Source organism: Leucopleurus acutus (assembly GCF_964270905.1).
Source record: "Leucopleurus acutus genome assembly, chromosome: 5".
NCBI classification, from domain to species: Eukaryota; Metazoa; Chordata; class Mammalia; order Artiodactyla; family Delphinidae; genus Leucopleurus; species Leucopleurus acutus.
Window position 1 is genome coordinate 62,371,837 of NC_139147.1, and position 14,613 is coordinate 62,386,449.

General features: G+C 36.5%; 1 protein-coding gene across 2 annotated transcripts in view; it reads right to left on the minus strand.

The window, feature by feature from the left end:
• The window catches only part of LSAMP (limbic system associated membrane protein), a gene marked incomplete at its 5' end in the record, with an annotated part of 646,055 nt that overhangs the window by 281,253 nt on the left and 350,189 nt on the right, over window positions 1-14,613 (minus strand). For both annotated transcript variants that reach the window (XM_082840216.1, XM_082840215.1), the window contains one exon: window positions 12,463-12,695. In XM_082840216.1, coding sequence (XP_082696342.1) covers window positions 12,463-12,695 — 233 coding nt within the window. The remainder of the gene's footprint in view (window positions 1-12,462; window positions 12,696-14,613) is intronic.

Consider the following 14,613-nt stretch of genomic DNA (forward strand, 5'->3'; position numbering starts at 1 on the left):
CCACTATGATAGTATTTCTTCTTACGAAATGACCCCAATTTTACTTCCTCATTCCTTAATCTGAGTATTTCAGGTGTCTTCCAGAATTTATTTTAAAATATTGGATTGGCCAAAAAGTTCGTTCGGATTTTCCATAGCATGACAATCCCAAACGAACTTTTTGGCCAACCCAATAGTTCTGTGATGACCACTTTGTACAAAAATCCGTGTTTGCATTTCAGAGGATTTTCTTTCTACACATTCACAGATATGGAATTACTAGGTCAAATGATACAAAGATAGTTAAAAATTTTGATAGACATCACTACATTACCCTAGCAAAGTTTCTACTAATTTACAATCTCAACAGGGAAATATAAAAGTGTCAGTTTTCCTACTGACTTGCCAATTCTGGCTAGCCACATTCTATTAACACTTTCCCAGTATTATTGGTTTAAAAATAATAATCTATTACTGTCTTACTTTACATTTCCTTGATTATTAGTGAGGTTTTACAGTTTTCCAGATGTTTGTTATTTTCAAGGATCCTTTTGTAAATTGCCTATTTATGTCCTTCAACAAATTTTAGTCATATTTTCTGTATTGATTTTTTTCCTCTTTATTGATCTGTTGAAATCTATTCATATACCAATGACATTACGGTTTTATCTGTTACATATTTTGTTTTTAAATCGCTTTACTCCTCCTTTTAATTTTAGATATTTATATATGTATTTATTTATTTTTTCTTTACGCTTTTTTTTTTACTTGTTTTTATGCTGAGAAAGCTTCCCTCGCTCTGTTCAGATACATATTTATTGATGGCTCTTTTAGGCTTTTCCTTTATTTGATAGACATCCCTACATTCCCCTATGCAAAGTTTCCACTAATTTACACTCTCAACAGGGAGTTATAAAAGTGTCAGTTTTCCTTTTCCTTTATCTTCTGTTTTTAAATCTTTAAGGGATCTGGTATTAATTTACATGAGGGGTTGTTCAGTAAAAATATAATTTTATTTTTTCTTTAATTATTCAAAACCATCTGTTGAATAATCACACTTTCTCCATGATTTAAAAAAAACCTGGATCTAATGTATGGTATATGTGGTAGTGTTTTATGCATTTCATTTATATCCACAGACTTGGTCATTCTTAAATCAAAAATACACAGCTTTTGATAAGTTTAGCTTTACAAAATCTGTTAGTACCAGAAGTAGGTTAGAAGTCTTCCTGCCCCCAATAAAACAATTTTAAAAAGTGTATTGGCTATTTATGCTCACTTATTCTTTATAATTAATTTGATAAATTTAGCATAATTTCAATCAAAAATCCCTCAAAGTAATTTTTAGATATATAAAAATAATTATATTTATCTTGGGGAAAATTGTCATCTTCACATTATTTGTGTTGCCATTCAAGAATGAAGTATTTTCTTTCCATTAAAGCAACAACAAAAACAAAACAGACCAAAAAAAAAAAAACAAAAACAAAAACAAACAAAAAAAACCCTTTCCTGCCAAGTAAAGTGATATCAATCTCTGCTTTTAGGTTCTCCATATTGTTTATTTAATTTATTCTTAAATGCTTTATACCGTTAAAGCTTTGTAAATGGGCATTTTATAGTATATTTTGTAAGTGCTAATTATAACCAAATATAAAAACTATTGATTTTACATGTTTCTTCAGATAACTGGACAACTTATCAAACTGCTATTAGTGCTAATATTTTTGGTCATTAATTTATGAGTGTTTTCTTAAGTTAGTAATCACTTTAGCTGGAAAAACAGTTAAGTTTCTTTTCTCCTTTCCCACAACTAAATCTTTTTATATTCTTTCTGCAGATTAGCTTTATTTTATTTTTTTTAATTAAGTTTTATTGGAGTATGGTTGCTTTACAATGTTGTGTTAGTTACAACTAAATATTTTTATTTTCTTGTCCCATTGCATTAAGCAGAACCTCCAGAATAATCTTAAATAATAATAATGATTGTTGGTATTCCTGCCTTATTCCTGAATTAATTACTGTTGAGGCTACCCATCTTTTTCCCATGTTAAAAAAGACATCCTCAGGGCTTCCCTGGTGGCGCAATGGTTGAGAGTCCACCTGCCGATGCAGGGGACATGGGCTCGTGTCCCGGTCCGGGAAGATCCCACATGCCGCGGAGCGGCTGGGCCCGCTGAGCCTGCGCGTCCGGAGCCTGTGCTCCGCAACGGGAGAGGCCACAACAGTGAGAGGCCCGCGTACCGCAAAAAGAAATTAAAAAAGACATCCTCTATAATTAGTTCACGAAATTTGTGAGTATTTAATAAAATCGAGGATAGAGACTGGTTGAATTATATCATATGCATTTTTGTTGGTTATTGGGATTATCTCATGATTTTTCTTCTTTGTTTGATGTAATATATTTTATTCATATACTTCTTTATAATGAATTATGCTTAGAAAAAATCCTGCTTGATTAGATAATATTTAATATAATTTTGAATTTTATTCACTAATATTTAATCCTGATACCTTAACTATTACTGTGTCTGTTTTTAGTTTTATTTTAAATTTATTTCAAATTTGCAGAAAAATTACAGGATCAATACAAAGTCCCATATACTCTTCACCCAGAGACTCTGTTCAAGTTTTCTCAATTGTCCCAATAAAGTCTTTCCTAGAAAAATGATCCAGTTTAAGATAACATATTATATCCAGTATCATATTATGATAAACTAGGGCATTTCTTCTGTCTCTTCTGAATTTCATGACCTTGACATTTATGAAGATTACAGGCAAGTCTTTCTATAGAACGTCCTTCCATTTGGGTGTGCCCAATGTTTTCTTATGCTTAGACTCAGGTTTTGATAGAAATATCACAGAAGTGATGCTGTATTCTGCTCATTGTATCCTATCGTTTGGCACACGATGCCAATTTGTCCCATTACTTGTAATGTTAACTTTGATGTCAGCTAGATTTCTCTACATTTTAGCCTTTTTAATTTTTTTTTCCCTTTGTAATTTGTAATGAATACTTTGTGGGCAACTACTTAGAGATTATGTAAAAATCTCAGTCCTCATTTCACTTTTACCTACTAGTTTTGGAATCCATTGATGTTTCTTGCCTGAATGAATTATTTCTGCAATTATTGCCAAATAATTTTCAATTCCATCATTCCTTCTACATTTATTAGTTGAAATTCTATTATAAGGAAGAGTTTTATATTCTCTTTATTTAATAACTATCATTTAATTTCTATTACTATCAATATTATAATGTATTGCTATCATTTATTTCAATACCCAAATTGTCCCCGAATTGGTCAGTGGAAGTCCATTTCAAGTTGGTTTCTGTGTACTTTGGACATACCTTATTTTTCTTTGAGGACTACCTTACTTTCTGGCACAAAGGATGCTCCAAACTCACATTGTTCCTTCCTCACCCCTGGAATCATCTATCTCTTCTAGTAGCCCTTGTTCCTTTTCGTAGAGAGTGATATTTTAAAACCAACATCTGGAGGATAGGTATGCTCATTGCTACTAGTGTGTAAGTGCTCTCAATGTGTGAAGCTAGGAAATATACATACACATTTAATCTATATTTCTTTCTTTCTAGGTATCCATCTTCTATTAAAATTCAGTGAATAAACACTTATAACTCCAGTTTCAATCCAACACCACAGGGCTCATTTTAGCTTTCCCCTTTCTATATTTATACTTCTTTTCTCCAATAATAAGAAACCGGTTATCATTATCCTCAATATATTTACTAACTTGCTCAACTCTCTTAAATGTAGCCAAGGTCCTAACCCTCCACGACTGCCTCCCCACTCAGATGCCCTTCTTTTGTGGTCCCTGGGCACTGCAGTGGTTGTATCCCCTTAGAAACCCTCCTTGGATAGATCTTGGCACAGGTTGGGGCTGCTTTCCCACTGTACTCCAGCTTGCATAATAGTTTTTTCACTAAAAAGAAGGAAGGGGGACTTATTGTCTTTTGCATATTTTATCTGTCACTGAGGCAGACCTAGGATTTGACAAATTTTAAAGAAAACTCAAATCATCTCATTGTCCAAAAATGTTACCTCTTTATAGCAAACTGAAAATGATGAAAGTACCCGTATATTTAAAAAATATATATATATATGCCATCTTTCTTGACTTTTAGATATATGAATTCAAAAAATTGCCTTTAAGATTTTTAAGAGTACACAGGGTTTTTTGTTTTGCTTTTTGATTTTTGAGGGGTTCCTTCTGGTAATGTACAGAAAACATAAATGCTATAGATGATGATAATTTATGGTAGCTTACAGTACTATTTGAAAATATTTGAAAGAGTAGCTTTCCTTATCTTAATAGGTAAAATGTCTGTGTAAAAACTAGCACATCTGTGAGTAGCCACATAGATATCATGTAAATATAAGTAAAAATAACTGTGGCATAGACTGGATGTAGCTCAACTATCTAGCAGATGCAGATCCAATACAGAATAAATGCCCACTCCCAAATTCTTCCGAATCACCATCAAAATTCTGACCAGAAAGTATTAAAATCCTTATTGGTGTAATGATTCAAGAATATACTGAATCTTTGAATGCAGCTGAACATTCATTGGTCTGTGTCTTCCATTCATGGAGTCTGTGTTTTTACGCCGAGCCAGCTCTGGGTACTAAAATAACTTTGTCTGTCTTCTCTTATTTGTCTCATCTTCAAGAAAGACAAAATGTAGGTTAGAGCAGAAAGTATGAGGATGTTAATAGTGGATTTATTTTAATAACTAAAAGGTGGACTGCAGATACATATACAGAGCTTGGAGACTGCAATTAATTATGAGTGGGTGGGCTTGATTTAGACAAGACTTGAAGTCCTTCCTACAGGAGGACTATCAAATTCTCAAATTAAAACTACATGAGGTAATATTCTCAAATATTTTAGCCCCAAAGTTTCACTTCTTCCCATTACATTGGCTGTCTGATTGCTGATGTGGACAGTGATGTCCTTAAAGTCTGAACCTGACCTATTAACAGCCAATCAAGAGGCTACTGTCTGAAAAATTAAGCTGAAGAGCAGGAGAATTAGTAGACTTCAGCACGTAAAATCCAAATGAGAATTCCAGGTAATCAGTAAGATTCTCAATAATCAACAGAATTAACCCTCAGATAAAATCTAACTAAAGAAGGTTTTGAATTCTTTATTTCATTAGAACGTTTAATACATGTATAGAGCTCCAGGCTAAGTTGAACTGGAATGCAGTGGCAAACATTTTGTATGAAATTTTGTAGGCAATGTTAAGTTATTGAAAAAACAATCAATGCAACATGATGCTAATTAAGGAAGGAAAAGAAGAAGGATGGAAGGGAAGGGAGAACAAAGGAAATAATGAAAGAAGGAAAGAAGAAAGAGATTAAAAGGACAGCTGCTTGGAGTTCTGGGTAGTAGATTTTGGTCAGAATGAGGAATGTTTAATAGGATTACAAAATGCACCCAAGAATTTAAATCTTAGAAACAGTAAGTTCTAGACTAGTAATCATGAAAAAATTAAATGTTTCATAACATTTGAATTTTCAATTATTAAATTAAGAAGGAATCTACAGACACCTATAAGTCAATATGAATATTATAGGATTAATGAGATACAGGAAATGTGGTGTTTTAAGTGTGGGAGTTTGAAAAGAAAGACCCAATGTGTTGTGTCTGGTCTTACGAGTCAACTTTCATATTTTTTCCCATAGTTATATTGGTTTAATTAAGGTAAATTATTGGTTTAATTAAGTTATATTGGTTTAATTAAGGTAAATTATTAATTAAGGTAAATTAATTAAGGTAAATTATGCAATACAGTTCCCTACAAGCAACGGAGAGATTCTCACAATCCATGTGTGTGATTTGAGTCAGAGTGATGAGAAAAATTTCTGGGATTCTATTTAATATTATAGTGAAATTTAACTATTAACTAAGAAATGCATTTCAAAAACTCCAAAACGCTTTGAAAAAATTATCTCCAATTTTAGTATATGCAGGTTAGGCCGTTTTGAAAACAATTGTTAGCCAAATTAGAATAGCATTAAAAGAGAGCAAAAGACTCAACATGGAAATTACCACTCTAGTGTGGGTACTAGACTCAAGAATAATATGATAAAAAATTGAAAATATGATAAATGTTGTAAGGTATGGTAAATGAGATATTTAAAAATAAGATTCACATTAAAAAAAATATCATCATGTCAGGATGCCCACTGTATTCACATACACATGGAGATTCTTTTCCCCCCACAGGTGAATTCTACCATTTATTTATTTTTTTAACATCTTTAGTGGAGTATAATTGCTCTACAATGATGTGTTAGTTTCTGCTTTATAACAAAGTGAATCAGCTATAAATACACATATATCCCCATATCTCCTCCCTCTTGCGTCTCCCTCCCACCCTCTCTATCCCACTCCTCTAGGTGGTCACAAAGCACCGAGCTGATCTCCCTGTGCTATGTGGTTGCTTCCCACTAGCTGTCTGTTTTACGTTTGGTAGTGTATATATGTCCATGCCACTCTCTCACTTTGTCACAGCTTACCCTTCCCCCTCACCATGTCCTCAAATCCATTCTCTACGTCTGTGTCTTTATTCCTGTCCTGTCCCTAGGTTGTTCAGAACCTTTTTTTTTTTTTTTTTTTAGATTCCATATATATGTGTTAGCATATGGTATTTGTTTTTCTCTTTCTGACTTACTTCACTCTGTATGACAGACTCTAGGTCCATCCACCTCACTACAAATAACTCAATTTCGTTTCTTTTTATGGCTGAGTAATATTCCATTGCATATATATACGTGCCACATCTTCTTTATCCATTCATCTGTCGATGGGCACTTAGGTTGCTTCCATGTCCTGGCTATTGTAAATAGAGCTGCAATGAACATTGTGGTACATGACTCTTTTTGAATTATGGTTTTCACAGGGTATATGCCCAGTAGTGGGATTGCTGGGTCGTATGGTAATTCTATTTTTAGTGTTTTAAGGAACCTCCACACATGGAGATTCTTATTGTTACAGGTAAAAAGAATATTGGAGCCACTTCCCCCAGGGCTCAGGAAGCTGAGATTAATCTCTGTTTTCAATGAGTACACAGGTTTATTTTATTTTACTTTTAATTTTTCTATTACTAGGCCCTAGTACCTGCTTCGCAGAGTTTTAGATATAATTTGATGCCATGTCATATGGGAAAATGAGCAGGCAGGCAGCATCAAATCCGTCATTGATTGCGTAGATTTCTAGAACAGTAGTTCTTGGTTTTTCCACGTGTATCTGAATCACTTGCAGAGCATAATGTATTCACAAATTCTGGCTGCATTCCTAAGGCTTCTGATTCAATTGTTCTGAAAGTGGTTCTCAGGAATCGGCATTTTGAAAAGTATAATACACCAAACTGTTGACTTTTTTTGCAGTTTATGTAAGGATCAGATGAAAAGAAATATTGCCTTAACACAAGTGCCTCCACCTGTGGCATGATCAGAAAAAAAAAGGCCATCATTGGAGGGTAACCTATGGAGAAGAAATGGACATTATTAATGGGAAAGATGCCAGAGGAATCTGTTTATTTTATTGAAGTTAAGGGTAATGTTTTCTCAGTCTTTGAGTTTAGAATCTGTAAAGGAGGTGGTGTAGGAACCAAAATATCTGGCTTTAGAAATGGGTCTTATCACTTATTAAGCATCTCAAATGAATGTGTATGTTTGAATAGACTTGGCTTCCACAGATGCAACAGTTACTATCACTAATCACAAGTGATCCCAAAGGTCATTATTGATTTGTGTATTTGCTGATGCAGAACTTTCACCTGTGTTCCTCGTGAGGCAGATGTTTGGAGATGTCATTCAGCTAAAGATTGAGTTTAGCGGACCATGCAGCATATTTATTTCAACACAGGTTATTTTGTGTGTAATGATCCTTTTGAACTGATAAAAAGAAAAAAAAAAAATCTTACTTTCTCTCTGAAAAATAGTCACCAAAATAAGAGAGAAAATATTGGAGATGTTGAAAAGTCACTAATGTGGTGGGAATATGTAAAAAGGAAAGTAAGCTTCCAGGGGAAATGGGATGCAGGAGAAACGTGGGGGACAAACACTTAAACATTTATAAATTTGAGATTTTGGAAGTCTAGAGAAGTTTCATGTCTCAACCTTTTTTTTTTTTTTTTTTTTCCAGCTTTGATACCTGAAAATTAACAGTTTGGGGAGAGGCGATTTTCTTTCCACAGGACTAGGCTAGGTAAGAAGCCGCAGAGGGCCTAAGGTGTTATCGTGAAAGTTAAGGGATTTATCAATCTACCTTTCCTGTCTCATGCCCAAGAAGATTAGTTTTGGGAATATTGGCAGGTGTAACACTTAACACTACCTGAAATTGAATGAAATTATGCAGGATTATTTCCCCAGATATTCTTAAGGTACATACTTCTTTTAAAGTAGTGGTTCTCTAAGTATGGTCCCTGCCGCAGCAGCATCAGTATCGGCTGGGAATGTGCTAGAAGTGCAAATGATCAGGCCCTACCCCCAGAGCTACTTAGTCAGAAATTCTGGGATGGGGGAGAGCCACCAAATCTAAAATGGAATTTTACAAAAACCCTCGATGTGTTGCTGATGCATGCTGTCCTCAGACATCCTTAATAAATGTAGCTAGAAACTTAAAGGTGATGCTGGTCTAAGAAGCCCTTTAAAATCTTAAAGAAGTAAAGTGAAAGACTGGATGCTAAGGAAAAGGAAAACTGAAGAAAATGGACTGCACAGGGACCTGAATAACAGCAAAAGAGCCTTCTGCAAGGGTAACAGGCAATGGGTGGAAGGAGTTGTTACACTCTGGGCAGCACCTCGGGCAAAAGCGAGCCTCATGAGAGATACTCAAGCAGCAGCAGCAGCAGCAGCGTGGTTGTTGGCAGTGGTTATCATCATCATCAACATCACCACCACCACCATCATCATCACCATCACCATCACCATCATCATCTTATTGGGTGAGAACTCATGATCTCCAGACACTGGGCTAGGGGCTTACATAATCATGTAATTTAATCCTTACAATTCATTAAGGAGGGTTTAAAATTTTAATTTTATCTCTATTTTACATAGGACAAAACGGAGCCTTAGAGAAATCAAGTGGTTTACCCCAAAATTTATTTAAGTAGCAAGAAGGAAAACCGAGATTTGAAGCCTGCTTTCTTAACTGCTGTTCTTTAGGAATATCTCACAGCATCTCTGAGCTAAAGGTGGCCTCACCAATGGGCAAAGAAAAAGAATACAGTATTTATTTAATGACTAGTTAAGTGGGAGTTGCAGAAACCATGTATGGTGAGCAAGGAAGAACTTGAAAAATTCAAAAGACCCTTATATTCTGAAGGAAGGTGCTGTGGAATTGGAGGAAAGAAGAATGGCAGCCTCTTTGATGTGGTGAAAACACATAGAGTTGAGGCACAGAGTAGGAAGCAGTGTGAACAAGCAGCATGAAGGGGTGGACCAACTGACATAATCACAAAGTTGACTGTCCTAAGGGGAAGCGAATCAGCCATCTGGCATGAAACATCAAATGCCAGCATCCATATAATTGTCCAAAAAATCCCCCTTCATAACTCAGGCTTAAGGAGGAGACAACCTTTCTTTATCGCCCTTACAAGAACAAGCTTTGTTGCTCATTTTTCTTTTAAAGCAATATGGTTAAAAAGAAAACACTATAATATCTTGAATCAAACAGATGTGGGTTTGAAACTCGTTCCTAAGCCAACAGGCAGCCTTGGACACTCCTTATGATTTCTGAACTTCAAGCTTTTCCATATTTACAATAAAGTTATTAACACCCACTTAATAATAATATTATTAGAATCAAACGAGATAATGAATGAACAGTACCTGGTATTTTATAGGTCCTTCTCCATCCCTTAATATTTAGTTAAATTTAATAACTTAGTATTAAGTTAAATTTAAGTTAATTTCACTTGTGCTGACATGGTATGAAGGTATAAGCAGTATGATCTAACCTAGTTCTAGCTCTAACTCTCAAGATGGCTGTGTTTGTAGCTATAAAAGTGCTACATGCATAAGAAAACAGGAGGAAGGGCTTTGGGCATTTGGCGCTAAGAGCTCAGACAAATATAAATCTGGTAGTTCTTAAAAAGTCACAGCAAAAAAATTTCCATTCCAGTAGAAAGTGCTTCAAATTTGATTCCTGGTCTGCTTGGCTCCAAACTACTCCCTGAACTCTCTGTGTGATCTGTAGCCACTAAACTAAATCTAATTAACTTCTGTTTCCTCATCTAGAAAGCAAGGAATGTAATACTCAGATTGCCCAATGTTATTCAATAAAGGACAATACACATTATCTAGTAGCTTTCCAATAATATTAAAGCCTGTAAAGGTAAGGGTCCTTAAGTAAACTAGTTATCTCCCTTCCCTCTGCCATTAAATGAGATAGAACTTTTGTTTTGAGGTGTGTGTGAATGTGTGTGTGTGTGTGTGTGTGTGTGTGTGTGCGCTTGTGTTTTGAGGGAGCTGATAAATTAATCCATTTACATATGTACACATCAGTAGTTATGTTTACACACTTAAATGGGCTGCCTGATATCCAAACCCTGGTGTCTCTTATTAAGAAACTCAGGTGCTCTCCACTAAACTACAAGGAAAGCATTCTATGCTTTGACTGTGATAGGAACCTTGCAAGTTAGTAGACATGGCTTTTTGTGTGTGTGTGTGTGGTACGTGGGCCTCTCACTGTTGTGGCCTCTTCCGTTGCGGAGCACAAGCTCCGGACGCGCAGGCTCAGCGGCCATGGCTCACGGGCCCAACCGCTTCGCGGCATGTGGGATCTTCCCGGACCGGGGAACAAACCCGTGTCCCCTGCATCGGCAGGCGGACTCTCAACCACTGCGCCACCAGGGAAGCCCTAGACATGGCTTTTACAAGCAATAAAATGAAGCTGTCAGCCATTGCAAATGTACCAAGATAGCGCTCACATGACTAAACCGCCACTGCACCAGACAGTCTCTGATGTATTTTACTCCAGTTTCCATTAGCAGAGAGGCTGCCTAAAATCATAATAAGGCCACAGACACCCTAAAATACACCACCAGACGTGGACCTGCCCACCAGAAAGACAAGATCCAGCCTCATCCACCAGAACACAGGCACTAGTCCGCTCCGCCAGGAAGCCTACACAACCCACTGAAACAATCTTAGCCACTGGGGACAGACACCGAAAACAACGGGAACTACAAACCTGCAGCCTGCGAAAAGGAGACCCCAAACACAGTAAGTTAAGCAAAATGAGAAGACAGAGAGACACACAGCAGATGAAGGAGCAAGGCAAAAACCCACCAGACCTAACAAATGAAGAGGAAATAGGCAGTCGACCTGAAAAAGAATTCAGAGTAATGATAGTAAGGATGATCCAAAATCTTGGAAATAGAATGGAGAAAATACAAGAAACGTTTAACAAGGACCGGGAAGAACTAAAGAGCAAACAGTTTCAATCTATTAATCAGAGGAGTTGGGAGAGCAATGATTTAAATGCTGCAATAATCAATTCCGTAACACATTAATAGAAGCTACAGTCAAACTTTGCCATACAACTGACTGCATTGGAATCTTGACAGGAGCCCTAGGGCCATGCCTAATTTGCATTAAATTTACATAATATTGTAAATCAAGAATTCATTAACACAGCCCTAATATTTGTTAGTGCTGAGATCCTTCCTGATAGATGCATTGAAACTGCTGGTAGTTTGACTCCACTTGCAATAAAATTGTGCAGCTGATCAGCTTTGTTCTCATTCTGCTATTATGGGGAAAGGGACCCAAGAGAGCTATAGTTTGGGGGCTTGCATGTGCCATTTAGGATTTTCATCCTGTAAAACCATGACTCAGATGTGCCCTTGGAAACCCCAATCTGGAAGCAGATTATCCCTGGTGACTCTGCAGATCCCCATCACTGCACTTGCTCACAAATAACTTGCCATTAAATGGAGATACAAACTACAAAGAAAGCTAGTCAGCTGAAAGGATGTCAAGGCCTCTGGAAATTTTTCTTTTTCCAAATAACATTTACCATCATTAAAACAGATAATTAGTGATATTCTTTAGACTGAGGACAGATAAAAATCACATCTTCAGCAAAGGCATCCAGTACCTAACAGTATAATAAAGTGGACTTCACATGGTTCTGAGCAGTCTGTGTGTTTTGTGTCCCTGTGGACACAGCTGTGGCCTTTGCTGTGTGTTTTTACACTCAGGGCTAAAAGAAAATATTCTCACCAAGGATATTGGCTCACAGTGGCAAGACTTCTCTTTCTATATCCTCCTTAGTTCTCTCATTTGAAGTCTATCCTTTTGGAGAGAAAATACATACTGAAGTGCCGTAACGCATTTGGAAGTATTCTTTTATTTCAGAAAGGATTATTCGAGTATTTGTATGTTATGATTATTTTCTGCCTCACCTCTCCTTTACCACATTTTTCTTATTTTGGCTTACCTTGCACGATCAAGTAAACTTGGGAGGTCTTGGGCTCATGCTGTGTCTGCACTGAGCAAGTGTAGGAACCCTCATCGTAGACATCCACCTTCTGGATTCGGAGGCTGTATTCCAGAGAATGGCGTTTCTCCAGCTCAACCCGGGGGTCCAGAGACCACTTGTCGTGCCCAGCAAAAATGATGCCAGAACGGTTCAACCAGGCCACCTTCGAGTTCTTATCTTCTACAACACACCTGGTAAAGTAGAATAACAACATTAGAGCCTTAGCCATACACGGATCTGCATTCATTCTTCATGCAATTTGATTCAACAGGGCCAATCAAGAGAAATAATTATGTGCAGGATGAATCCTGGCTATGCCATTTCTTAGAGTCCTAAATACTGTCGCTATTTCTCCTTTAAGATCTAATTACCATCCAGTGGATGGATGCCATTATATTATACCCAGTGTGGCAATAAACAATCAGTACGAGTAATGCAGGAAAATAGAGTTAAATGGATATTGACTTCCCACTGGATTATCTTCTTGTCTAGGAGAAGGTCATTCACACAGAACTCCATTTGTTTAAATAACTTTGAGAAATAGACAACTGATCACCTGGCATATTTACTCAGTTTTGAACTGCATTTATTCTTTCATTAGTATTTCCTAAAGGCTTATGTGATGGTAGATTCAAGTTATGCCCCACCATTGTAGGAATTAGACTGAATTTCAGAACTTGCTTCTGATCCTTCCAAGTTTGGAATGCCCACTGCCAGGAGTGAGAAGCGTGTGAGCAGGTCCAAGGGTAAGTAGATAGGAATTGTATCAAGAAAATCAAAGTTAGTATCATCTTGCCTAAGTCTGGTTCCATCTGCTGAGGGCAGTAGGTTGCCTGCTGGCAAGACAGCTTGCTACCAGCATTTCTGGCACAATAGAATGAATTCAATCGTTTATCGTGGATGAAAAAACTAATTTTGTAGTTCTTATTCCAAGAAACATGAAGGAAAAAATATTTATTTGAATAACTACTTATTTTAGAAACCTAAAAGGGTTTAATGGAGAAAACCATACTCCTTCAATTCTAGCAAGAATCTGGAAATGGAAAAATCAAGCAAAAACTTCTCTTTGTATCCCTTTGGCAAGATTTATGTATGCCTCACGGGCAGATTGTCTCAGACCCTGTTCACAGCTGCACAGCCAGCTGCTCAGTACTCTGGGGCATGAGGGATGGACAGAAGGAGCCAGGAGCATGACAGCAGAACAATCAAAGCACCATGTTCCCCTGTATTTTCCAAACCAACTCCAATCCAAGTTTCCTCTCAGGTCTAAACAGTCATGCATGCACAGGAAGTTGATGCGTGATCCACAGGTTGACCACTGTCAAGACATAGAGGCCAACTCATCTCTCTTAGAAGAAGGAGAAATGACGAATCTTTTAAAAATACCTCACCCATGGTACAAAAGGCCTTCTTATTCCATTATTTTTGGGTGAATTGCATATTTTAGTAAACATGAGAATTTTATTTAATTACTTGGGTGCCATGATATAAAGGTCTTTCTTTTCTCCTCCACCTATTTCTTTTCAAAAACATAGGTGGATTAAGGTATCATTTAGTATCTCCAATATGTGTTTTTCTACCATGCAGATATCATTGAGATTAATTATGTGTGATAATTTAAAACTCCTCTAAATAGGAGGGCAAAGCTAACTCTACGGATGCTTGTTGCTTCTCTCCAGACTCAATTTTACTTTTCCTCTTCTATTCTTTGGTGGCATCATGTCTCTGTCCTTGGTGGTATTTGCGGCACTTCTCAACTTAGACCCAGTTATGAATCAATTAATAGATTATTTACTGTCTTCTTCTAGATCATAAATAAAGTTGTTGATGTAGGTCTCCTATGTTTTTCTTTTCTACTGAGAAAATGGAAATTCCTCTCCGTAAAAGCATTTTAAGTCTTCTATCACGTTTATCCTTGCATTTTTTTTTTACCATCTACACAGCACAACACAGCAGTAACTAGGTATGCTATTGCACAGAGGTGAACCTTGAATGCTGTTTAGCCTGGAATAAGGCTCTAACATGTTTATCCTGAAAAAAATAATATATTTTTACATAAATATAGCCTATATATCAAATAAAGAGAGATTTTGTCTTATTCATTATGGT